Consider the following 27,544-nt stretch of genomic DNA (forward strand, 5'->3'; position numbering starts at 1 on the left):
CAGTGTCTACAGGAAAACACATACAGACCAAATATTGAACTACAGAAGCAATCATCCCAACACCCACAAACAAAGCTGCATCAGAACATTATTTCACTGAGCCAACACACACTGCAGCACAGAGGAACTACGCAGAGCAGAGGAAAATCACCTAGACAGTGTATTAAAAAAGAATGGGTACCCAATAAACACAGTCCGCCAATTTCTAGAAGCACAACATTCCAACCAGAACTCTATCAACAAACACATCGAGTTAGACCCCATCTACCACCCCTGAGAAAAGGAACAGGAAGTGACTTCACCACAGGAAATAACATCACCAACCCAAAGAAACCCAAACGTATAAATAGAAAGCAGGAATTTTCAGCGGTGCTTCGCCTGAGGCCCACTAAAGATGTTATCTAGTAGAGTGATGAAACGGTCTGGAAATGAACCTTAAAGCTCAGTGAGCAAACCTACATACAAAACCTCAACCTATGCTACAAATCTTCTCAAAACTCGCTAAGTTTTACATATAGCTTTGTGAAGTAGGGGATCGTACAGCACTTCTAAAGTGGTAGCCCTGCATCCAAACAGGTTATTGTGGATGTGCAGATTGAAATTAGAATTGAAATTTGCATCAACACTGGTTTAGAGGAAGAATTGCTGGAAAGTTTGTTCAGCTACAACAAAGTGTTGAAATTGATGGCCTTCATAATATTAATATGAATGCTAATCTGGATAATTATTGTATGAGGCTCAATTAAGACTGAAAACTATAGGTAGAAGAAAATTAACTGGTGCAGGTATTACTCATTTACACTACAGAATACACTTCATTTTGCAGAATATTACTAACAATAAAGATTCATATCACAATATTTGAATTAGAAGGAAGTTGACGATAATGATATTAAAACCGCCTTGTTTTACTGGAAGGTAAGAATGATGTGAATGTTTGGTTAACCTACTGATGAGTGAAAAAAATACATTATCCTACAACATGAGGGAATAAAAAAAAATTCATTCTGACAACACTTTTGTGCATTTATTCCCCAGTAGCTGATCCACAATAGCACCAATTAAGAAAAATAGGCAAGTTGCCACAAACCAGAAAGACAATTGGAGCATGGAGACTTATCTTAAAATAAATTGGTAAATAATCTTTTAATATATTACCATTCATTTAATTGATTAATTTAATTGTGGAAAATTACTGATGCTTTTTGTCAAGTGTTAATTCACATAAATACATCAAGATTATATTTTGGATTAGAGGCTAAGTGTACAAATATACTGTGAAATTCTGCTGTGATATTCAAATATTGCCACTTGCTGACCCTCCAAATAGCCTTGATTGGTGTATGGCGCTTTATCAGAAGAGTAGCCAAACTGTCTCAAAAGAACGTCTCTCGACATAGTGGGCATGATGATTTGTTACTTGAAGTAAACCACCTGTACTGTAAACAAAAAATTTAAAAGTTAGTAAATAGATTATTTAATACTATTGAAGAAAAATATAAAAACATTGCAAACATTGGTTCAGTAAGTCTGAGGCACTTTCAGAGTTTAAAAGCACGTTTTTTTCTAAACATAAGCACAATCAAATTCTTCCTCATTTTAACTTTAATTTTCAATTACAGATAAATATCACAAAGAGAAATACAGGAAGTTTCAGCTATATGATTGTCCATTCATTTGAATCCCAGAATACTTTCAAAGATGGCATTAATCAGTTTTGCTGCACTGTGCACACATTGTCTCTTCAGTGCCAGATAACTTTGATAGATATTAAAGGTTTCCTAGTCCAGATGATTTCTATGTGATGTCAGAAGAAAGAATGAAAGATATACTGCCAAATTTTTATCTTGTTTCCATTATTTATTTACACTTCACTGATACTTATTCATGTTTGAAAATCTCAACCTCACAGTAGAAATAAGTGCAATCTTACCATTCATATGCCGTAGTTTCGCAGTCCAAAGAAAATTACTGCTTTTAGCATAATTCTGAATAGTAACAATCTACTTTTTTTATTAAATATTACTTACTGATTTTAACAAGTTGTGGATTTTTCAGACAAAACAATTTGACAACAGTGAAACATTTCAGAACAATCTGAAGAAATGAGAAAAATTAGAAAATAAAACTGAAGTCTACTAAAAAAAGTTGAATGAATGTCCAGAAAGACAAATAAATTCCAAGGGGTTTAGAAAATTTTAACAATCCATTAGTAATGTCCATGATAGTGAAGAATAAGTGCAGTTCTTTAAAGCCAAATATTTACATTTTTGCAACATTTCATTATTGGAGAAAAAGTTAATTTCTTTGTCATTATTCAAGCAAACAGCTGAAATTATGCAGCAGCACAGGTGTATAGTGAAACAATAATTTAAAACATTTGAATTTTAATATTTGTAAGGTAAAGCAATCGGATTGAATTAATGAATGTTACATTTGCCTCACACTTGATTATGACCAACTTCTTAAGGAAACCTACTTTTATTTATTAAAAGTGAAACCTTTATTCATCTTCTCAAACAACAACAACCAGGATCAAAGTGCTAGCTAAAGACATTTGACATCAGAACATTCTATATAAAAAAGTCAAAGTATCAACCTCGTTTTATTAATGGTGGATTGGTTCAATTTTGATATAGCAGCCTTTCAAATAGGCATGTAACAGAACATGTTAGGTGTTTATTGAGAATCACTCTCACCTCCAAAACAGGTGGTAGAGCAAACAGAAAGAAGAAACATGAAAAATGGAAGATTTCTATTTTAATGAAGGCGAACTAGAAGGAAAATAGTACATTTAAAGTTTAAACATTAAGGACAAATACAAGATGTGGATAAGGAGGTAAGTGCTGCAAAGGTTTTTGTGTTTTTGATTAAAATTTCCCTTTAAATATTTATGTTAGTTAAAATAGACTGATAGTTGTTGCACTGACAAAACAACAAATGCTATTTGAATACCTTTAATGCAACAATAAATCAATGTGTGAACATAAAGCTTACAAGTTCATTAGCCCACCAAGAAAGTGAACCAGATGTGTGTTTCTGAAAAGCAATAGCTTCAAGACTATTGTTAAAATCCAGTTGTGTACGATTTGAGCCAATGACTAATGATTTTAGCCTGTGTCTTTAGACTACTGGTCCAATAATATTAGGAGTTCACCACCACACCTCGCAAAAGTAGAAATAAAAAGCTTTTGTAAAGTACAAGTTGCAAAATTAGCATTGCATTTCCATTTATGCTATGCACCCTGATGCTTCAAAGTTGCAAATTCTCACAAGGGAGCAAAAAAACTGAATAAAAATGTGGTTTTAAAAATTCAAAGGAGTTGGTGTCAGATTCGCATACTGTAAATTGGTGAAGTTCATGTATATCAGAGAGAAAACGAAAGATAGATTTCAAAACCCAACTGGTCTATGAATGGTTTTCAAAGATGGGAATAAGTCACCCAAAACTGGGCTTGTTTACACATGACTTCATTCTTGCATTACTGGTTACCTCTTAATGCTAAGGTGGACAATACATGCTGTTAACTCATTTAAAAATGGTCACCGTTTACAATTTCACTGTTTGTGACATTGTGACTGGAACACTCACTTATGAGGTGCGGGACTTTCCAGTGTTTGAACTGGAATTCATTCTGTAATTATTCTAAGGTGAAAGATTTAAAAGGGACCTAAGTGGCAACATTTTCACGTGTGTGACATATGTATAGAACAAGCTGCCAAAGAAAGTGACGGAGACTGGTACAATTACAACATTTAAAAGGCATCTGAATAGGAAAGTACATGAATAGGAAGGGTTTAGATGGATATCGGTCAAATGCTGGCAAATGGGACTACATTAATTTAGGATATCTGATTGACATGGGTCAGTTGAACCTAAGGGTCAGTTTCCATGCTGTACATCTCTATGACTCTATAAAACAGAGGAAAAGCATAGTATATACTTGCCCTATTAAAGAATAATACATAACAAAGTTGTCTATGATGCATTATTGGTGAAAGGAATAATTATTAGAAAAAATATAAAGACCTTTTGATGTCCACAATTCTCCTGATACCAATATGGAAGCTACAACTTGAAAATCATTCTGATTACTGATATTATTGACAACTTTTAAATTTGTTTTTCAAGTTTAAACAACTTACCAAGCAGGCTGAGTGGAACTTTTTTTTGCAGGTTCTGCAGGCTTTCTTCGGAAGCGAATAGTTAGAGCCATGGATTACTGAGAAGCAGATCATGCATTCCTCTGTTCCTTCGAATCGTTTGTCAACATTGCTCTTCCACAATGCAAGGCCTTCTATGATGCTCCCATTCTATGGAAACACCACATGAAGCAATAAAACTGTATAGTTAATTAGGAATGTTCCAGAAACTACAGTAATCTCTGTCAGTAACAAGTTTTTAAACCATTTTAAATGGGGCCAAATGGCATACTCCTACTCTTGATACCACTACCAATCAATCAACTTCTCATTTTAATTGAGGTTCGTGGGAAGGACCTATCTGCTCCAATAAAGTGGGTTGGTATTTTAAACATTGTCATGAGGTTTCATTGTTATTCAATATTTTGAATTTAACTATGGAAAGCCAAGTTTCCCGAACCTCTGAAAACTTGGCAGTTACTCACAGGTGGATCGTGGAGATTCAATGTCTTTCCCCTTATATAGTGGATTCCATGTACTGGCCTGAGCCCAACATCAGAAAACACCCACCAACTACCACCCTGCCATTTCACCCAACAACATGAGACTTTTGATCCACATCCTTGGATTGCACTTCCTCACTCCAGATTGGCTCATACTCTCCTGCTTTCCCATCCAAGTGGAAACCAAGCCTGTCAGTCAGGCAGTTTCTGGGTAAAGAACCTGTGGATAACATTATCAGATGATAAGAAGTAAGAGCAGGTGTAGGGAATTTAGCACATTGAGCCATCGAGTCACTGTTGAATAATATCGTAGCTGATCTAATTCTTAACTTCATTGTTCTGTCTGTCCCCCATTACCCATTGCTCATTTTAGATCAAAACTCTGTGGAACTCAGGGTTAAGTAAATGCAATGGGCATTCAGTGAGCCTGGTTCCAGTTTTCACAATGAAAGAGAACTCCAAAGTTCAAAGACTAACTGGCCATTTGAGAGATGGAATCCCTCCTCAGCTCAGCTTTAATTATTAGGTCCATCACTAAAGGTGTGCAAAGGAAAAACATTTCCTTGGGATTTAAACAAAAATTAGATAGTTTATGGGTTTGTGCTTACTCTGGCCATGCAGCTACTTAAATGTGTTAACTCACCTTACAGAAGCATTATAAAACATAACCAAGGCAAAAATATTATATTGAAGATTTTATATACTATGTATATGGGGAGAAAGTGAGACGACCACATTAAAAGCAAGTAGTTTGATTTTACAAGGCTCCCAGAACCACTCTACCTGACATGATATCTTTAAGCAAAGTGACAAAACTAAGACTTTTATTCTTTCATTCTCCTGACCCAATTTTTTTTTGCAAAATTATTTAGTTGATAATAAAATCTATTTTTTTTTGTTAATTCCTACTGATGATTAACAGCTGTACCAGAAGGTCTCTAAAGAACAGTCCATTGATCAGGTAGTAAATGGCCATGAGCAAGGCTCCCTTTTCCTCTCGTGGTAGTTGAGGCAATATTACATGAGGTCTCAGCAGTCTATTGTCTAAACAACCTCTGTTCATGTGAGAATCTCAAGATCAAGTGCTGGCAAATTGTTTAACTCTATTCACATCTGAAGTTTCACACTCACTTTGGAATTGAGATTAAGAGCTGAAACACTAGCTCATTTTCTGCTCTCTACTTCAAGAGCACAAAATGTCCAGACTGTTATAAATCTTGAATTTGTTAGCTCAGTTGAGACTAGAACCCCACTTTTTGCCAGGAGGGAAAATATCTCTGCCCTGAAGTTTTTCCCCTGAACTTGGCCTCCCTTATGTTTACAGGATTAGGACTGGACAAGCTGTGGTTTAAAAGACCAGTTGTCATCCAAAAAATGAGATTCGAGTCCCCGGAGTATGGAGATTAGAACAGGTAAGAGCATGTTTGTTGTCAGTGCATTTCATTTTGGATGGCCAAGATACACCTTTGGAGAGTGAAGTACTCCAGTGGACATGGTCCGATAAAACCTTTGGCAATGATCCTTAAGGGTAGGGGTGAGTCTGGCACCTGGCATCTTTTCTGTGTAGGGGTGGAGGGGGAAGTGGGAGGGAAAGATTCTGGGCTCTCCAGAAAATTGTGCACAAATGGTGCAGAAAACTCTTGGGACTGTCAAACATGTCAACCTGTCAACAAGTGTCAAGGTATCAAAATACATAAGTTACTAATGGAGCAGAAACAGAACTGAACAAATAAAAACTGTGACCACAACAGCAGGACACAGGCAGAGAATTCTGCAGCAAGTAACACCTCCTGACTCCTGTAAACCGATCCAGTCATGTCAGGAGTGTGATAGAATACTCTCGACTTGCCTGGATGAGTGCGATGCTAACAACTCCAACACTAACAAGCTCAACACTAACCAGGGCAAAGAAGCCCAATAGATTGGCACCCTATCTAACACCTTCAACATTCACTATCAACATACAGTGAATACTATCTTCAAGATGTACTGCAGCACCCTGTCAAGGATAATTAGGCACAGGTAATAAATGCTGGTCTAACCAGTGGCACTCATATCCTTGTGACTGAATATAAGGTTATGATAACAATACTTTCCTCAATAGAATGTAGACTGCAATCGATCTACATTTTTTCTGGCTTGGTGCATGGGTACTTGTAGAAAGCGAGGATTGCAAATGCAGGAGATCAGAGTCGAAAAGTGTGATGCTGGAAAAGCACAGCAGGTCAGGCAGCATCTGAGAAGCAGCAGAATTGATGTTTTGAACATAAGCTCTTCATTCGTAATGAAGAGTTTATGCTCGAAATGTAGACTCTCCTGCTCCTCAGATACTACCTGACCAGCTGTGTTTTTCTAGCACAGCAATCTTCGGCATGGGTACTCATGAATTTTAAAAATTCATTCTTTGGATATGGGTGTAACTGGCTCAGTATTAGCTATCCCCAGCTGCCTTTGAGAACTGGTGGTGATTTGCCATTTTGAACTTTTGCAGGCTTGTGCTGTAAGGACATCTACCGTGCTGGTAGGGAGAGAGTTCCAGAATTTTGACTCAAGTGACAGTGAAGCAATTGTAAATTATTCAAGTCAGAATAGTGGCTTGAAGAGGAACTTGCAGGTGATGATGTCTCATGTGTCTGCTGCCCTTATCCTTCTAGATGATAGAGGTCATGGGTTTGGAATGTGCTGTCTAAAGATCCTCTGTTAATTGCTCACTTTCCACCCATCAGACTTTATGGAGTGAAGGAAACAAAAGATGTACCAAAGATATACTAAATTAGATGGCAAAAATTCAAGGTTTTCCTCCACTATTATAACCTACCAATAGTAAGCCAACATAGGCGACTAAATATCTGTATTTGACTAACTGATGCACATGTAACTCCTTAGACACTCATGTTCCTGCGCACTGTGTTAACATAAAAACTATTCTTCTTTTAATATGACTCAAAGGTTCTAGATGTACAGTGAAATCCAACTCCAAGTTCCCTTTAAAGGTGCTTTTACTTTCCACATGTGTCCCCACCTCAAATCTTAACAAATAACAAAATCAACAAAATCCCTTGGAGGCGACAGCAATCCCAAGAACTGATGAAATAAAAAGTAAACACACCATCTTTGTCCACTGGATGGTTTTACAGTTTGCATAAACTGGTAAGGAAATGTTAATACTTAGAACGAAAAATTAACATACTATTTATTGTGAATTCTCTACCTGGTGTTGGGCTTGTAAATCAGCATGTATAAAGTTCAGAGTTTTCCCATGATTTGATTGAACCTATAGTGCATTTACCATTTTTAAAAACTGATACCTTCAAAAATGGTATAACCTAGGCAGACTGAGGAAATTTATTAACAAACAAAAAGGAGGGTTGATGTATATTCCAAGTGTAGGCCTTGCCACGCATTTTGGAGCTGATAAAAAGGGAATTTTGCTGTCATCCAAGGGGAGTAATACCTTCTCAGAAAACAAATACAAGTGTTAAAAGATCCTAAAACATGGCACTGTTAATATTTTAGGAACCTCCATAATGTTAGGATTACTCCAGTCAGCTTAAAAAAAAATTACTGATGAAGGGCCTTTGCCTGAAGGCGTTTGGTATGCTTTCCTTTATTGGTCAGAGTATTGAGTACAGGAGTTGGGAGGTCATGTAGCGGCCCTACAGGACATTGGTCAGGCCACTGTTGGAATATTGCGTGCAATTCTGGTCTCCTCCCTATTGGAAAGATGTTGTGAAACTTGAAAGGGTTCAGAAAAGATTTACAAGGATGTTGCCAGGGTTGGAGGATCTGAGCTACAAGGAGAGGCTGAACGGGCTGGGTCTGTTTTCCCTGGAGTGTCGGAGGCTGAGGGCTGACCTTATAGAGGTTTACAAAATTATGAGGGGCATGGATAGGAAATATAGGCAAAGTATTTTCCCTGGGGTCAGGGAGTCCAGAACTAGAGGAGTCCAGAACTGGTACAATTGCAACATTTAAGAGGCATTTGGATGGGTATATGAATAGGAAGGGTTTGGAGGGATATGGGCCGGGTGCTGGCAGGTGGGACTAGATTAGGTTGGGATATCTGGTCGGCATGGACAGGTTGGACCGAAGGGACTGTTTCCATGCTGTACATCTCTGTGACTCTATGACATAACCTTGTTAAAGAAGCAGCATCGTCACACCTGTGTAGATTAGACAGATTAAAAGAAAGTAAAGAACACGTCTCATGCTTTAGCCCTGGATACAACTTGTGTAGGCCACAGGAGAAAATAATTCTAAAATATTAAGAGAAACAAGGGAAAGGAACATTTGAAATCAATTTTCAGTAAAAGTCAATCTTGTTATTAATGTAGGCTAGTTTGAACAGAAGTTAAAATAACGTTAAAATAACCAATTGTGTGTGATCTTACAGTACCTGAAGATTAAGAAATGTATTTAGCTGCAACATCCAGTGGCGCCACTGCTGGACAGCCACACCAACTCGCTTCCCACTTTCTACAGTGATTGATCCAAGGGGATAGTTTGTTGGTAACTGTATAATGAGCTCAATGAATATGTCATCCACAGAATAAGTAGCAAGTACCTCTCGGGCCACAGGACGAGCTTTCACCTAATAAAAAAAACAATAAAAAAAGTGAATTAATTTTTTTTTTGAAATGCCAGCTCTTAGAACAGGCTATAAATGTACTAAAAACTATGAAAACGTGTTCCAGTAATCTAATCAAGCTTTTAAATGATCAAAGAAATGGTACAGATTAACTGCATGGCAGAAGGATTTACTCATAATATTGACTAGAATGGCAATTTTGATCAATCAGAAATGCAAATCAGTGACTATCATGTGTTTCTAAGCACAATAGTAGGATCAACAAAGGCTAGTTACAATGAAGGTTGAAGAGTGATATTACGAACTAATGTCTCCGATCCTTTGGGAGTATAACTAGTAGAAAGAAAACATGGTGAATGCATCATGAAACTCGACATAGAACTCTAGGCATAATCATGTGGGCTATTTACAATTTATATTTTTAGAACAAATAATTATAACACTTAACATTAACTTCTTAGCAGATGTGGCGTCGATGTTGTTTGCAATCATGAAACTCGACATAGAACTCTAGGCATAATCATGTGGGCTATTTACAATTTATATTTTTAGAACAAATAATTATAACACTTTTTAACATTAACTTCTTAGCAGATGTGGCGTCGATGTTGTTTGCAAAACTGCATTCACTCTAGGTTGGTTTGTTAGTACTCATGTGAAACATAAATGCCTGGTTCTTTGTAACACTGCCAAGAAGATCTGCTGTCTTGACATTGATTTTTGTAGTAACGACTGCAGTCCTCAGACTGTGCAAATAGCTTAAAAATTAAATAGCACGATACGAGCATAAGTGTACACAAATAATAATAACATACACACTGGCTGTCAGTGTGAGCTTGTTGAACAAATATTTAATATATGCACATATTTGATTTTGATGGAGTAGAGGTAGAGTAATAGAGATGTACAGAACAGAAACAGACCCTTTGGTCCAACTCGTCCATGCTGACTAGATATCCCAACCCAATCTAGTCCCACTGGCCAGCACCTGACCCATATCCCTCGAAATCCTTCCTATTCATATACCCAATGTTGCAATTGTACTAGCCTCCACCACTTCCTCTGGCAGCTCATTCCATACTCGCACCACCTTCTGTGAGAAAAATTTGCCTCTCAGTTCTCTTTTATATCTTTCCCCTCTCACCCAAAACCTATGCCCTCTAGCTCTGGACCCCCCGACCCCAAGGAAAAGACTTTGTCTATTTATCCTACCCATGCCCCTCATGATTTTAAGCTCACCCCTCAGCCTCTGACGCTCCAGGGAAAACAACCCTAGCCTATTCAAACTCTCCCTATCGCTCAAATCCTCCAACCCTGGCAATATCCTTGTAAATCTTTTCTGAACCCTTTCAAGTTTCACAACATCTTTCCGATAGGAAGGAGACCAGAATTGCATGCAATATTCCAACAGTGGTCTAACCAATGTCCTGTACAGCCGCATCAAGACCTCCAAACTCCTGTACTCAATACTCTGACCAATAAAGGAAAGCGTATCAAACACCTCCTTCGCTATCCTATCTACCTGCGACCCCTCTTTCATGGAGCTAGGAACCTGCATTCCAAGGTTTTTTTGTTCAGCAATACTCCCGAGGACTTTTGGCAATATCCTTGTAAATCTTTTCTGAACCCTTTCAAGTTTCACAACATCTTTCCGATAGGAAGGAGACCAGAATTGCACGCAATATTCCAACAGTGGTCTAACCAATGTCCTGTACAGCCGCATCAAGACCTCCCAACTCCTGTACTCAATACTCTGACCAATAAAGGAAAGCGTACCAAACACCTCCTTCACTATCCTATCTACCTGCGACCCCTCTTTCATGGAGCTAGGAACCTGCATTCCAAGGTCTTTTTGTTCAGCAATACTCCCGAGGACTTTACCATTAAGTGTATAAGTCCTGCTAAGATTTGCTTTCCCAAAATGCAGTACCTCGCATTTATCTGACTTAAACTCCACTTCTCAGCCCATTGGCCCACCTGGTCAAGATCCTGTTGTAATCAGTGGTAACCTTCTTTCTGTCCATTGCTGATATATAATCAGCAAACTTACTAACTATACCTCTTATGCTCACATCCAAATCATTTATGTAAATGATGAGAAGTAGTGGACCCAGCACCGATCCTTATTGCACTCCACTGGTATTAAGAACATATAAAAATGGCAATGATAAAATTGGTGTCATAGTCCAGGAAAAATGACATAGCATTCCCACAGCTTATAGTTGGCCTGTTGGTATAAATGAATTTTGTCCTCTGCACAACTTAGGTGGTTAAAAGAGATAGATAGTGCTATTCGAAGAGCAATCGTACATTTAAGTGACCCCAAATCTCAATCCATTTTGATATTCAGCACAGAAACACATAATTTGGCATTTATGCTGTACATGAGTACTACCAAACCAAACCAGAGTGAATGCAGATTTATAAACTACATTTACATCATATCTGCTAAGAGTTATATTAAAAAGTGTGATATATATTAAATTTACATTACAAATATTCTGAGATATTTATGTTGAGAACTTCAAGTTGAGTTTTCATCCTTTGTCCCTGGCAGTGTGGGTGTCACATGTTGCTCATTTACTTTAGCATGTCACAGTCTGGCTCTATATCAGGGTGCTGCTCCTCATAACACCGAAATATCAGAATTGAAACAAGTTTTAGTCCATGTTACCATAAACTCTTTCATCAGTTCTCCCTTATCATCATTTTGACAATACATCATTCTGATGTCCTCAGTTATGTTTGGTGTCAAGTTGTGGACAGTGTATTATGATCATCAAGACGACATGGCTCAGTGAATACTACTGTTGACACCCGGTCTAGTACTGCGATCAACATTGCTGCTGGTAATTTCTTTCCTTTGTTTTTATTTGGCAAAGTAAATATTTACCTTTAAAGTGAGGTGAGACCATAGCTAATAGAACTATGTACCGGTCTCATCACAATTGACATTACTCCACAGTTCACATCTTTAAGCTGCAGAAGCAACACATTTTCTAGTCACTTTTCTGCAGCTGCGACATTTCACTTTTTGTTTGAACAGTGGATCCCTATGTTGTGATATGAATTTCATTTGAGAAGCCACTCTTTCAGGAAATAAAATCAAGCATGCATAGTGTTTCAGCTCAATATTTGGCTTTATTATGTTAGAAAGGGCCACAGGGAAGCACACACTTTCTGAAGCCAGCATAGATGTGCCTCTCTAACCTTCATCCATGTGCTTTCTCTCTCTCTGAATTGGAACTTTGATAGCAGTCCTTCATTCTGTTAGAGAGTCATACAGCATGGAAACAGATCCATTGGTCCAACTCATCCATGCCAACCTAACCAGTCCCAAACTAAACTAGTCCTAATTGTCTGTGTTTGGCCCATATCCCTCTAAACTTTTCATATTCATGAACCTATCCAAAAGACTTCTAAATGTTGTAATTTGATTGCATGCAGCATTTCCTCTGGCAGTTCATTCTATATATGAACCACCCTCTCTGTGAAAAAAGATGCCCCTCAGGTCACTTTTAAATTTTTCTTCTTTCACCTTAAAAAATGCCCTCTAGTTTTAAACTCCCATGCCCTAGGGAGTTGGGTAGACCTTGGCTATTCATCTATGCCCCTCATGTTTAATAACTTCTATAAGGTTACCCCTCAACCTCCTACGCTCCAGTGAAAAAGGTCCCAGCCTATGCGTATTACTCAAACCCTCCAGTTCGGTTAACATCCAAGTAAGTCTTTTCTAAACTCTCTCCAATTTAGTAATATCTTTTCTATGGCAGGGCGACCATAACTGTACACAGTACTCCAAAAGTGGCCTCAATGTCCTGTACAACCTCAACGTAACGTCACAACTCCTATACTCAAATGATCTGAGCAATGAAGGCAAGCATGCTAAATGCCTTCTAACTACCCTGTCGACCCATGACGCAACTTTCAAAGAACCATGTAACTGTACCTGCAGGTCTCTCCATTCAACAACACTACTCAGGGTCCTACCATTAACTGCACCATTAAAAGTCCTGCCCTCGTCTGTTTTACCAAAACGTGACTCTCGCATTTATCCAAATTAAACTCCATCTTCACTCCTCAGTCCATTAGCCTAATTGATCAAGATCCCTTTGTAATCTTAGATAACCTTCTTCATTGTCGACTATACCACCAATTTTGGTGTCATCCACAAACTTACTAATCATGCTCCCTGAATTCTCATCCAAATTGTTTATATAAATGACAAAAGTGAACCCAGCACCAATCGCTGCAGAACACTGCTGGTCACAATCCTACTGACAAGCCAATTTGTACCTAATTGGCAAGCTCTCCCTAAATCCAATGTGATCTAACTTTACTAATTATTCTCCCATTCGCAACTTTGTCAAAGGCTTTACTAACTGCAAGGTATTGGGAGAGAGTTTTGGGAGATCAGGGTGCAATACTAGAGAGTGCTGCCTCACCTTGAGCAACTTGTCTATTTTGATCAGAACAAATTTTCGTGTTGAGGCTCTTCAGTCTTTGGCTTTCTTGCCACATTTGCTGCTGCACTTAGTTCTGATTAATTGAAAAGTTAACACTTACAACTAGTTAGAGGGGCCTAAAGATTAAAGGTAACTGCATTCTAAACAAGTTAACGTCATAATGACACAGAGGAGGCAACTTGGCTCAACAAGTCCACGCTAGTTCTCTGTAAGGTCCAATCCCTGCTTCATCCCCAAAGCCTTGCAAGTTTAGTTCTCTCAAATGCCTTCCATTCAATTTTCTTTAGAAATCATAATTGTCTTCCCATCTTTTATTTCTAGATAGAGGAAGCTCCAGATCACTTCCAATTGCTGCACAAAAAAATTCTTCCTCAGGTTGTTCTGATTTTAGATTAGATTAGATTAGATTTATGACCATTATGATGTTTTTGCATCATCAGCTGATGTCAAGATCTTTTCTCTGTGCACCTTGTCTAAACTGTCATTGTCTTGTACATCTCCATCAGATTTCCCCTGTCACAACCCAGCTTCTTCAATCTAATCTTGCAGCTGAAATCCCTCCTCCTTGGAACTGTACTGTTAAATCTATACTACATCCCCTCGAGGATCCTCACAATCTAACTCAAGTGTAGTGACTAGAACTGGATATATGCAATACTCTAGTTGGGGCCCAACCAGAGATTTATAAAGGTTCATCATAACTTTGCTGCTTTTGTACTCAAAATCTTGATTTATGAAGCTCACAATCTCTCAAGCTGTCCAGGCTTCAACAATCTATGCATGTGAACGTTTCCAGGACCCTCTGTCACTGTACATTCTTTAGAAGACTATATTGCATGAAGACTATATTGCTTCTCCCAAACCTTTCTGCCAAAATGCATCACTTTCCACCTGTCACTGTCTGGTCCATTCTGTTAGTCTATCTTTCTTTCCTGTTGCTAACATTTAAGAGCTGACACTGTGAATAATAGCTGGCGTGCTTAATACATTATAGGCAGTGTCTTGGTAATTGACATAAATTATCGCAAGTATAGCTTTTCATACAGCAAAATTGAATTTTGAATACATTAAAAAGATTACTAACCACCATGCTCTTGAATGACTGTGTACTGGTTTGCACAGCTGAAATTTCCTGTGAAGAAAGGATACTGCTAACATGTCTACTTGTGTATTTATCCACTGTGCTGGATACACGCTTGTCTTGATTATTCCACCAAAGTCGAACTGTGGCTGGCAAGTCTTCCAATACGCTGTAATACACTGCACAAGCCAACTTGGGAATCTCTGTGTTCAAGGTTTCTGTCTCTAGCAAAAAAAAAACCTTATGTCTTAATCTAACACTTAGTAAAGTTGTCTTGAAAACTAAAAATCAAAATTTAAATTATTTAAAAACAAAAATAGAGATGGTTAATACATAAACGTCTGTAGCAGATTTATTTAACACAACAACAGTCTGTACTTATATAGTGCCTTTACTGTCAAAATAGATCCTAAATGGCTTCAGAGGAGCGTAAACAGACTAGAGTAAATAACCATCACCAAGCCAAAGAAATCTGAAGCAAAAACAGAAATTGCTGGAGAAACTCAGCAAGCCTGGCAGCATCTGTGGACAGAAAGCACAGTCAACATTTCAGGTCCAGTGACCCTTCTTCAGAAGTGAAGAAACATTAGAACAGGTGACTAAACTTTGATGGAAGGTAACTTTTAAGCAGTATCTTAAAAAAGTGGGAGGTTCTGAAAGAAAATGAAGGAGGATGGGCCTACACAGCCAAATTTTAATTAAGCTGCAAGCTGAAGCAGAGATGGCGATAGAGAATTATTGCGTAATGATATATGATTGTTCAAAAATTAAAAATCATGATTATTTAAAAAGAAAAGGAGCAAAAATCAGGTAGCCATAGACAAGCTAGCTTAATATGTTGAATTGGAAAAATGTTAGGGTCTAATACAAAGAATGTAATAGCAGAGAATTTAGAAATGCATAACATAATCAAGTAGAGTCAGCATGGCTTTGTGAAGGTGAAATCATGCCTAACATGTTTACTAGCATTCTTTGAGAAGGTAAGAAGTGGGATAAATAAAGGGGAAGCACTGGATGTAAAATATTTTTTTTTCCCCAGAAGGCATTTGACGAGGGACACACAGAGTCTGCAAAGGCATATAGGCAGGTTAGGTAAGTGGGCAAAATCTTGACAGATGGAATATGTGCAAATATAATGTGAACACTTAAGGTTATGCATTTTGGCAGGAAAAATAGAAAAACTATTAGTCAAATGGAGAAAGACGGCAGAAAGCTTTGGATCAGAGGGATTTGGCAGTCCTTATCCTTATCCACAAATTACAAAAAGTTCAGCGGGTAATAAGGAAGGCAAACGGAAAGTTAGGCATTACTTCAAAGGGAATGAAGGTTTTGCTAAAATTACACAAGGCACCAGTCAAACCATAGTTGGAATACTGTGAATAGTTTTGGGTCTTTTATCTAAGGAAAGGCATACTAGCATTGAAGTTGTGGGCGGCACAGTGGCAAGCACTGCTGCCTCACAGAGTGCTAGAGACCCGGTTCAATTCCCGCCTCAGGCAACTGTGTGGAGTTTGCACATTCTCCCAGTGTCTGCGTGGGTTTCCTCCAGGTGCTCCTGTTTCCACCCACAATCCAAAAATGTGTGTAGGTTAGGTGAATTGGCCATGCTAAATTGCCCATAGAGTTAGGTGAAGAGATAAATGTAGGGGAATGGGTCTGGGTGGGTTGTGCTTCGGCGGGTTGGTGTGGACTTGTTGGGCCGAAGAGCTGGTTTCCACACTGTAAGTAATCTAAATGTAGAAATGTTAGTCCAGAGAAGACTCACTAGGCTGACACCAGGTATTGAGAAACTAAATTGTGAGGTAAGAGTGAGTGGTCTGGGCCTGTACTTGTTAAAATATAAAAGAATGAGGGTCAACATTGAAACATACAAGATTCTTAATGGACTTGACAGGGTAGTTGCAGAAAGATTGTTTATCTTAGTGGGAGTGCCAAGTGATAGAAGGTATAACCTCAGAATAATGGTTGCACATTTAAGACAGAGATGCTGAGGAACTTCTTCTTTCAGTGAGTATGTGGAAATCTATACGACAGGTGGCTGATGAGGCTTGGACATTAAGTATTCTCAAGGCCAAGAGACAGCCTTTTTAATCAGTAAGGGAATCAAGGATTATGGAGAAAAATAAAAAAAGGAGTTGTAGATTATCTAATCAGCTATGATCTTAATGAATGGCAGATAATACCCAATGGGCTGAATGGCCTACTTCTGCTCCTATGTTTTACGGTCTTCTAAAGGAAGGGCATTTCATGGGAGTCCCACAATGTTATCAACAGTCCAGATAAAGTAAATTACTCAGTCCTCTATATTTATTTAACCATCAACCGTTGGAAAAATCATAACAATGTCAGGGAGTCTTTGAGCAAAAGTCAGTGCTGCTTTAATGGATTTAAGTGTATATTTCTTTTATCTTCATTTCTATTTATACCTTTGAGAAGAATGGTATGTTTCTCACTGAATAGTGTCCGTTGACCTTTACTGGTAGAATCAGCACTCTGTCCAGAAATAGTTGGATTTTCTGGCATCAATCTGAAGAGATGTTGCAGTAATTTGTGTAGGCATTTACTTTTGCGAAGATAAGTTGCATATATGGCCCGCAACTAGAGAACAGAAAAAAAAGGTAATTTCATACAAATATTCGAAATATGTTATCTTTGTTTCCATCATCTTGCCAAATAAAAATGGTGATGCAATTACAATTATTTCAGGTCTGTTAAATTATCAATTTTTAAGTGAAAACAGTAAAATCATTTATTTGCTTTAACTGGATTATGCTACTTAACTTTATACAGTAACAATGGACACTTCTATAATTTCAGAGATACTTCTCAGTGATTCAAAGATTAGATTAGATTACTTAGAGTGTGGAAACAGGCCCTTCGGCCCAACAAGTCCATACCGACCCTCCGAAGAGCAACCCACCCAGGCCCATTCCCCTACATTTACCCCTTAGCCTAACACTACGGGCAATTTCGCATGGCCAATTCACTTAACCTGCACATTTTTGGACTGTGGGAGGAAACTGGAGCATCCGGAGGAAACCCACACAGACACGGAGAGAATGTGCAAACTCCACACAGATAGTTGCCTGAGGCGGGAATTGTGAGGCAGCAGTGCCAACCACTGTGCCACCCGTGCTAGATATTACACTAAACACTTAGAAAACATGATCAATACATATTTCAGTTTGCAACAGTTCTGAGTGGGAAAACTCAAGACTGATGCATTGCATATGGTTCAGTGGAGAACAGGATTTCTTTCCATTGACTAGATAAAGAAAGACACACTTCAACTTCTAGCATTAAAAGTGCATACATTGCAGCTTTAATTTTTTAAAAAGATTGTGATCACATATGCAAAATTAGTAAAGTTCCAAGTGAAAGATTTAGAAAACATACTTGACTTTACACCTCTTCCCAACCTACCTCTGCAAAAATGCCATCCCGTATTCCCAATTCCTCCGCCTCCGCCGTATGATCCAGAATCCCATTAAAATCAGTTTGTACTATGTCATGAATTGCATTAATGCATCTTTCTTGCTCAGTAAACAAAGTGAAAAGGTGCATCAATATACTGACTTTCATATCGAGAAAAAGATTGCATTTTTCAAGTGCAATCTTTGTTTTAATATACAGGAAGTTATGGGATAACTCATGTTTCGGCAGTGCGACTTGGCTATAGCGTCACTGAAGAATTAGGAAACGATATTTTCGAGAATGCACGATTCTGTTCACAATAACACGATTCCAAGAGGAACCGGTTCGCATGCTTCATTCTGCACATGCGCTAATGTCTGTGCTGAAAATTCCATGCCATTCTGCGCATGCACCTAAGTCCGCCCCATTCTGCGCATGTGTGATGTCTGCGCCAGCTTTCGTATGGTTCTGCGCATGTGCAATGTCAGCGCTGTTTTCGTGCTGTGCGCATGTGCTCTGAGAGAGGTACTGTACAGAGAGCAGCTTTCTTACATTTTTTAAATGTACTGTGTTAAATTTCATTTTGATTTGTTAACAAATATGATTTCAACCTTCATTCAGGCTGTGCTATACTTTGCATTAGACTTTTGAGCCATCGTGAGTGATATTTTTTGCGGGTCTGTCCCAAGCGCACTTTCCCATAGACCCCACGATTTCTATTAAGTAATTTTCTATTAAGCAAGGTTTCGCTGGAACACAACTATGGCATTATAGGAGAACTACCTGTAGGAAATGCAGGGAACAGGCTTTGCACAGCAAGGCTTGAATAGCAGCAATGCAATAATCTGGATAATGAGAATGGTTGTGGAATAAATGCTGACTGACACACTGAGGAGACCTCGTCTCTTCATTTTCAAAAGTGCCATAGGAGAGTTTTGTGCAAATCTGAGAGATGGAGTCTCGATCTGCTTTTGAGCATATTAAAATAAACATAGATCACAAAGAACAAAAGGAGAACAAAGACAGAAAAATCTGTAAAAACAGTGTAGTCAACAATTATGAAGAATCATTTTGGTCATATACATTTCAGGCCTGATCCAGACACAGTGGCACCTTCCTTTCCAGATATGGTCTGACCTGTTTTGTGTTCCCAATTTTCTACATTCTACAATGTAGGGAAATAGATGGTGACACCTTGCAAAATGTCCATATTACAGAGTGTGCTGTATGTCTTGAAACAGATAAAGGTGGATAAATCCCCAGGACCTGATCAGGTGTACCAGAGAACTCTGTGGGAAGCTAGAGAAGTGATTGCTGGGCCTCATGCTAAGATATTTGTATCAATGATAGTCACAGGTAAGGTGCTGGAAGACTGGAGGTTGGCTAACGTGGTGCCAATGTTTAAGAAGGGTAGGAACTATAGACCAGTGAGCCTGACGTCGGTGGTGGTCAAGTTGTTGGAGGAAATCCTGAGGGACAGGATGTACATGTATTTAGAAAGGCAAGGACTGATTAAGGATAGTCAACATGGCTTTGTGCGTGGGAAATCATGTCTCACAAACTTGATTGAGTTTTTTGAAGAAATAACAAAGAGGATTTATGAGGGCAGAGCAATAGATGTGATCTATATGGACTTCATTAAGGCGTTCAAAAGGTTCCCCATGGGAGACTGATTAGCAAGGTTAGATCTCACAGAATACAGGTAGAACTAGCCATGTGAATACAGAACTGGCTCAAAGGTAGAAGACAGAGGGTGGTGGTGGAGGATTGCTTTTCAGATTGGAGGCCTGTGACCAGTGGAGTGCCACAAGGATCAGTGCTGGTTCCTCTACTTTTTCATCATTTACATAAATGATTTGGATGTGAGCATAAAAGAGGTACAGTTAGTAAGTTGCAGATGTCACCAAAATTGGAGGTGTAGTGGACAGCAAAGGAGGTTACCTCAGATTACAACAGGATCTTCACCAGATGGGCCAATGGGCTGAGAAGTGGAAGATGGAGATTAATTTAGATAAATGTGAGGTGCTGCATTTTGGGAAAGCAAATCTTAGCAGGATTTATACACTTAATGGTAAGGTCCAAGGGAGTGTTGCTGAACAAAGAGACCTTGGTGTGCAGGTTCATAGCTCCTTGAAAGTGGAGTCACAGGTAGATAGGATAGTGAAGAGCGTTTGGTATGCTTTCTTTTATTGGTCAGAGTTTTGGGTACAGGAGTTGGGAGGTCATGTTGCAGCTGTACAAGACATTAGTTAGGCCACTTTTAGAATATTGCGTGCAGTTCTGGTTTCCTTCCTATCGGAAAGTTGATGTGAAACTTGAAAGGGTTCAGAAAAGATTTACAAGGATGTTGCCAGTGAAGGAGGATTTGAGCTATAGGGAGAAGTTGAATAGGCTAGGGCTGTTTTCCCTGGAGCGTCAGAGACTGAGGGGTGACCTTATAGAGGTTTACAAAACTATGAGGGGCATGGATAGGATAAATAGACAGTCATTTCCCTGGGGTGGGGGAGTCTTGAACTAGAGGGCATAGGTTCAGGGTGAGAGGGGAAAGATGTAAAAGAGACCTAAGGGACACGTTTTCACACAGAGGGTGGTATAGGTATGGAATGAGCTCCCACAGGAAGTGGTGGAGGCTAGTACAATTGCAACATTTAAAAGGCATTTGGATGGGCATATAAATAGGAAGGGTTTGGAGGGATATGGGCCGGGTGCTGGCAGGTGGGACTAGATTGGGTTGGGATAGCTGGTTGGGATGGACCGAAGGGTCTGTTGCCATGCTGTATACCTCTATGACTACAAAATGTTTATTTAATGCCAATTTTCCATTACCACAAGTTGAGAGTATGATTTGTAATTTTAAACAATAAGATAAATTTACAAAACACAGTAACATGTTGCAGAATACTTGCACTCTAATCCCCATATCTACCTCAGATGGAGATGCTTTGAAAAATGTTAGAAGAAGCTTCCATGTAAGCAGATATCCCAGAACAGAATAATAAGCTTCACTTAGTGGTTTAATATCTGTGTGCTCTCCAACTGGAATGTTATAGAAAATATTTTCCAAATCTTCCTCCCGAATACCAATTACTGACATAAGTGCTGCAGGTGGTGATCTGAAGGGAGAGAAAGGAAATCTTAAAAGTCTATACAAGATTAACATGACCACTACCTTAGGGAATCTGTTAATTGGCTCATCTGACCTTTGCTTATTTATGACAATTTCAAGAGTAATTTGAGATTAGAACCTTCCACAACAAAATAAACAAGCCCCACTTCATGGAATAATGGAATTATAATTAATTTGTAGTGTTCATAGAACAAAAATACCCTGAGTTAATTAATCAGCAACAAACTGCTTAGTACATTCATGGGGGTTTTTGTAAAGCTCTGCAAAACAGTAAAACTTGGAAGGCAAATGCATATTCATGCTATAGTCACAAATAAATAACCAAAATATCTTATTCACTTGAAGGTTCTTTTGGTTTATAATCTTCCTAAATTTTGTGGTGATCCTTAATGTTGACAACAATAGCACATTTAAATGTTGAAAATGATGAACTATCACAAAACAGATTCCATTACAGGACAGAAACAAACTTAAACAGCAGTTCTATCCATGACTAGAACTTGCAGGAACTTGAAGTAGCTCTAGGATAGACTACAGTAAGATGGAACTCAATTCTTAGTGGCACTTAAAGTCTAAGCATTTTCTTCACCAATTGGTAAGAATATTGGAAGAACAATGAAAAGCAGTCAAGAGGTCAAAGTTACTTCAAAAAACTTGCTCAGAGAAAGAATTAGGTCATTACTCACAAAACATATTCTTCATCATTCCCATTGTCATCATACGATTTCAAATATTCATTGTCAAAGGCAGGTAGTCCTGGCATTAACCTGAGGATTACAATTGAAAGCAAATCGGTCAGAAGGTTTGTTATTTTATTCTCAGAATGTGTTATTTGATCTGCTAACTTGTTTTTTGCCAGTATTTTTCATTCTTACTTCAGTTTTACATCATTCATAATTTTTGAAAAACGATTATCCCCTTCCAGAACAAGGAAAAAAAAACATATTTGAATTTGAAGTTCATTTTCATATGTTTGTCTTGTTTAATATAAATATACAGTACAAGGCTAAACATCATAAATACTTTTATGCATCTAAAGTTTATTTTAAAATCAGATTCTTGCTTCCTTATTTAAAACATAAAATTAGATTTAAACAAAAAAGGTTTCAAAATAAATTGTTGCCTTTATCATTGTGATATCATACACTGGGAGGTTTCCCAATGAGTGTTAGGACAACCATAACCTGCCTCAGCCATTTCTAACAGTAAATTCCTGAATAAATTACTGTTTATGGAGGATGTTTTAACAGAGCAAAAGGCAAGACAAACACCACTTTCCAACAACCACTGTTGCCTCAGTGACAGCTGTAGCAATTGTTAGAAAAAGAACTTCCAATCTTAGCTGGATTGCTCAGGTAGAAACTGAATAGCAGTTAATTGCTGCACAGGGCAAGTGAAAAGTCAACAGGAAAACCAATATGTACCACTCTTGTATACACTCCGGAAATATTCTGGGAACAGACTCAAATAGCCCAAGGGACAGTGCAAAAGAAAATCAATCTTTAATTGGGAATGTACTGATAGCTTGTTAAAGAATACTCTATTGCACATTTAAAAACATACTACTCTAGTCAGCAAACTGAAGCCGCTGACTGGAACCGATTCATATTTACGTCAGCAGATGTACTGTTGCAGCAGAGTAACACATTCTTTGAATATAGTGTTGAGATTAAACATTGACAATTGCTCTGGGGAAGATGGCACCTGTACAAGCCAAAAGGGTTACACCTGAACAGAGCTCATACAGAATTCCTGGCGGGGTATTATGCTAGTGCTGTTGGGAGGACATTAAATTAACTTGGCAGAGGTGTGAGAACCAACAGAGAGTACCAGACAGGAATATAGGGAACACAAGATGCTTGGAGATGAATACCACTTGTATAGAGAATAGAAAATAAAGGTGTGAAGTCTTGAGAAAGTAATGAAATCTAAATCAGAATGACAGTAGATGGTGAATGCACTGAGTACAGTAAATAAGATTGGGGAGCGAAAAGGGCAGATTGCCATATGGAAGACTGATGTTGCAGCAATAACAAAAACCTTACTCAAGAATAGTAGGGTGTGTGCGTGTGGCGCCGGATGGGTTTACTGGGTGTTAAATATTCCATGGTACAAGTTGTTCAGAAAGGATAGGAAACAAAGGAGAGGAGAAAAGGTGATGATGTTGGTTGAGAAGAGCATTGCTGTGCTGGAAAAAAAAAGAGGATGTCTGAGAGAGTTCAAGGCTAGCGTTTGGCTAGAGTTAAGGAACAAAAAAGAATGCAAGTATATGGATATAGAGGAACAAATCTGCAGGGGTTCTAAAGGACATGCCAGTACAGAATAGTAATAATAGAGGACTTTAACTACCCGAAAGTAGACTGAAATAGCAATAACGTAAAGGTCAGTGAGGGGCAAACATTCCTAGATTGTGTTCGGGAAAACTTCCTGAAGTAAAGTGTGTCCAGCTCAACAAGAAATAGTGCATTCTTGGACCTGGTTCTTGGAGGTAAGGTGGACCAAACAAATCACGTGACAGAGGGGCATCACTTAGAAGAAAGCGATCATTGCATCAAACGGTTTAGGATTACAGCAGTAAAGGATGACAAGCAATCCAAAATAAGAATCATTAAATAAGGAAGAGCTGACTTTAATGGAGCAAGAATAGCACTGGGCCACTTTGACTGGATCAAAAGGTAGACATGAAATACTGTAGCTGAACAATGGGATATCTTCAAAAAGGAGACAGCTCAGGTACAACAGCCTCTCCCTCCAAACCTGGCAACATTCTTGTAAATCTTTTCTGAACCCTCTCAAGTTACACAACATCCTTCATGTTTATCATATTTAAAGTTTTAGATTTTGTTAAAAAGGTAACAGACTAGGTTGACGAGTGCAATGGTGTTGGTGTGGTGTACAGACTTTCAAAAGACATTCGATAGTGTCACACAAAATACTTGTGAGAAACGTTACAGCTCATGGAATGATTTTGGCAGTAGCAATATGGATACAAATTGGCTGAGTAATAGGCAAGTGTAGTGGTCAATAGATATTTTTAAGACTGGAGGAAGGTGGCAAATAAAGATCAATGAAGTAGTGTGAGATGTATTTTTGTAGGAAGAAAGTGGACAGACATAGAAAATAGGGGGTTCAATATTTAAAAGGATGCAGGATCAGAAGGACTTGGGTGTATATGTGCATAGTTCATTAAAGGTGGCAGAACATGTGGGGGGAGCAAATTATAAAGCATACAATAACTCTGCTTTATTAACATGGGAACAGAGTACAAGATCAGGGAGGTTATAGATTTGGAATGCACTGCTGGAAATGTGGTGGAGACAGGTTCAATTAAAATATTCATGATGGTATTCAATGATTATGTGAATAGAAACAATATGTAATGACATGGGGATAAGACAGAAGAATGGTACCAAATCAGAGTTCATTGGATAGCTGATGCAGACACAATGGCCTCCTATAACAAGTCTGTCAATCTCTATACAGGTAGATCTTTGTTACTTGGATAGCAATCTGGCAGGTCAGATCGCAGGGTCTGACATAAAACCTACCTGATTTCAATGGAATGAAACCTAGACAGCTTCTTTGCAGGTAATATGATCTGCCCCAAGATATAATAGTGTTATAAAGCTGAAAATCTAACTTGTAATTCCTATATTTTAACCATATATAAATCTATTCTTTTTCTTACTTGTGCAATATAAGGTAGATTGTAATTTGCACAGGCCGAGCCTTACAGAGCAGCAATGGAGCCAAAGTGTTCAGGATCGACTGAAGTTTATCAGGTAAATTAGTCTTCTGACCAGCAATGAACTTATGTGGCAAACTGTGATTCATCAGCTGCTTCAATGGAATAAGTGCAGAAGCTTCACCCAAGGCTGTTAACAGATACATTGATGAAGGGAGAAGAATGGTTCCTTTGCACTCAGCTGCACAGAAAGCAAAAAAAAATATTAAACAAAAGGAAGTGAACCTTATAAATTGATTTTCTTCTCGGCAATACTTTAAACATAGCAATCTACAGCAAGAAGAAACAACACATATGGCATGTTTTCTCAGAATTCAGAATTACTAGTCACCCCTGTATCTGCACGCCAACCTTGTATGATCTCAAATTTTGACCAGTGTTGAAGATTAATGATAGCCTAACCCAGAAATCAGAACAAAACTCTTGTCTGAATATAATGGCTACCGGATACACCTTATGCCATCATGTAAATTATTCTTTCTCTTCAGGTGTTCAACAATCAAAACACGTTTACCAACTTGAGATGTGGGATTTGAAGCAATAAATTATTCAATTAAACATTATGTAGAAGAACAAACAAGAGATATTTATAACGTTGAATAATGTATTTCCAAACACTGCTTGAATGATGAAAACAACAAAGAAACAGGCTCTGCCTCTCTCTCTCTCTCAAAGCATGAATCATTAACCAGAGTCACTTATAGTAAACGTGCATCAGCATGACTCTTTCTGATTTACCCAACTGGTTTTAAAACACAAATAACTTTTTCCATGTTCTTGTTCTGTGTTTGAAAACTGCCTTGGTCTTTCATTTCGGTTTCTCAAAAAACATACAAATTATATATTTCTGTACTTTTAAAATCAGAATGTAAAGAATTGACAAACAAAAACATACAGATGTTGGTAGAAACTAGGTTTTCAATTCAGAGAGCTGTGTGGGAAAGGAGACAGTTTGAAAAGTGTGAAGTGCTTACGCAACTAATGGGTAATATGTTGTAGAAAAATTGTGGGATGGGAGGGGAGAAATTGAGTGGAATGCATGGTACAGGTGCCCCACAGCAAAATGTAAAGTGATATAGATCAGGAGATGTTAATGGCAGAAAATAGATCAGCTCAACTGAGTGCAAACCCAGGCAAACAAGACTCTGAAATAGATGGGGGGGAAGGAATCAGAATCAAAATGGAGGATGGAATTCATGGCCAGAGTTGTGAACTCAATGTAGAGCCCTGAAGGCTGGCAGCTGCCTAAGAGGAAAATGAAGTGTTTGTCTTCCAGCTTCCTTGGACTTCACTGCAACACCCCAGCTGCGAGAAAGATGGAAATTGGAAGCAAAGTTGATTAACTTTTCCAATTTCATACAAAAGCAGGAAGCAACACTGATGTAACCGACGATGTACCGGAGAAAAAGTTGTGGAAGGAGACTCAAGTAGGACGAGAACAAGGAATGGTCCACATACCCCACAAAGAGAGAGACATAAATAGGACTTATGTGGGTACCAAAGGCCACATCTGTTTTTTAATATAATATATTTTTATTAAGAAAAAATAGATTTTTAAATATTACAAATACAAAACAATGCAATTCAAAACAGTACAAAAATAGTACAAAACTAAACCCAAATAATAAAAACAAAATTCCCCAGCCCACCCTCCTATACGAATGTATAAACATACATAGAAGTATAAAATAAAAAAAAGTAAACTAGCTATTTAACTAACTAAATAAATACCTAACAACAAACAAATAAGTAGTAATAACTCAGCCCAGCCAAACAAAACACTCGTACATTCACAGTTCCTCCTCCCTGGATATTGGATTCATGAAACACAATTGTTACGGCTATATAAAAGCCCTTGTTAGTGTGGCAGATAAATCTGTGTCCAGCTATTTCAAAAAGGATTGCCATGTCTTGTAATGATTCTCAGTTTTGTGGTGTACCATATGAGAAAAAATCCAGGGGAATATGCTCCATAACAATCTTCCGCCAACCCAACAGGCCTGGGGGGGTTTTCTGATATCCAACCTAGGAAAATATTCTTCCTTACACAGAATGTAAGAATATTGAAAAGTTTTGCCTTGTGAGTCTGCAGGAAATACAATGGGTAGGCCCAAAAGGAGCGAAATAGGGTCCTTCTCCACCCCTACACCTAAACTCCTCTCCATTGCACCCACCACTGCGCTCCAATATGTTTGAAGCCTGTCACAAGACCAAAGACAATGGGTAAGAGTGCCCATACAGACCTTGCACTTGGGACATGCTGAAGATACCCCTGGTTTAAATTTTGACAAACGGTCTGGGGCTAAGTGGACCCTGTGGAGAATCTTCAACTGTAAAGCATGGGTCCTATTGCAAATTGATATCTTCCTTGCATTCTCCCAAATATCCTCCCATGCCTCTGAAGAAACTTCAACACCCAGCTCTCTTTCCCACATCTTGCAGAGTCGATCAGACTCATCTGAGGTGGCACCCCCCAA

General features: G+C 38.4%; 1 protein-coding gene and 1 long non-coding RNA gene across 2 annotated transcripts in view; one reads left to right on the plus strand and one right to left on the minus strand.

Annotated features, from left to right (window-relative positions):
* Window positions 1–1,001: 1,001 nt before the first annotated feature.
* Window positions 1,002–27,544, minus strand: part of ltn1 (listerin E3 ubiquitin protein ligase 1) — a 153,107-nt gene continuing 126,564 nt past the window's right edge. The window contains exons 23-30 of the mRNA XM_043700680.1: window positions 25,011–25,248; window positions 22,009–22,089; window positions 21,122–21,308; window positions 17,208–17,379; window positions 14,785–15,005; window positions 9,043–9,237; window positions 4,147–4,314; window positions 1,002–1,439 (exon numbers count right to left, since the gene is read on the minus strand). Of these exons, the coding sequence (XP_043556615.1) occupies window positions 1,377–1,439; window positions 4,147–4,314; window positions 9,043–9,237; window positions 14,785–15,005; window positions 17,208–17,379; window positions 21,122–21,308; window positions 22,009–22,089; window positions 25,011–25,248 (1,325 nt within the window). The 3' untranslated portion in view covers window positions 1,002–1,376. The remainder of the gene's footprint in view (window positions 1,440–4,146; window positions 4,315–9,042; window positions 9,238–14,784; window positions 15,006–17,207; window positions 17,380–21,121; window positions 21,309–22,008; window positions 22,090–25,010; window positions 25,249–27,544) is intronic.
* On the plus strand, window positions 18,687–25,116 carry LOC122555044. The gene is made up of 3 exons (XR_006313138.1): window positions 18,687–18,720; window positions 24,806–24,910; window positions 25,025–25,116. It is a non-coding gene; the product is annotated as an uncharacterized LOC122555044 (long non-coding RNA).

Source organism: Chiloscyllium plagiosum, chromosome 12 (genome assembly GCF_004010195.1).
Source record: "Chiloscyllium plagiosum isolate BGI_BamShark_2017 chromosome 12, ASM401019v2, whole genome shotgun sequence".
In the NCBI taxonomy this organism is placed as follows: Eukaryota; Metazoa; Chordata; class Chondrichthyes; order Orectolobiformes; family Hemiscylliidae; genus Chiloscyllium; species Chiloscyllium plagiosum.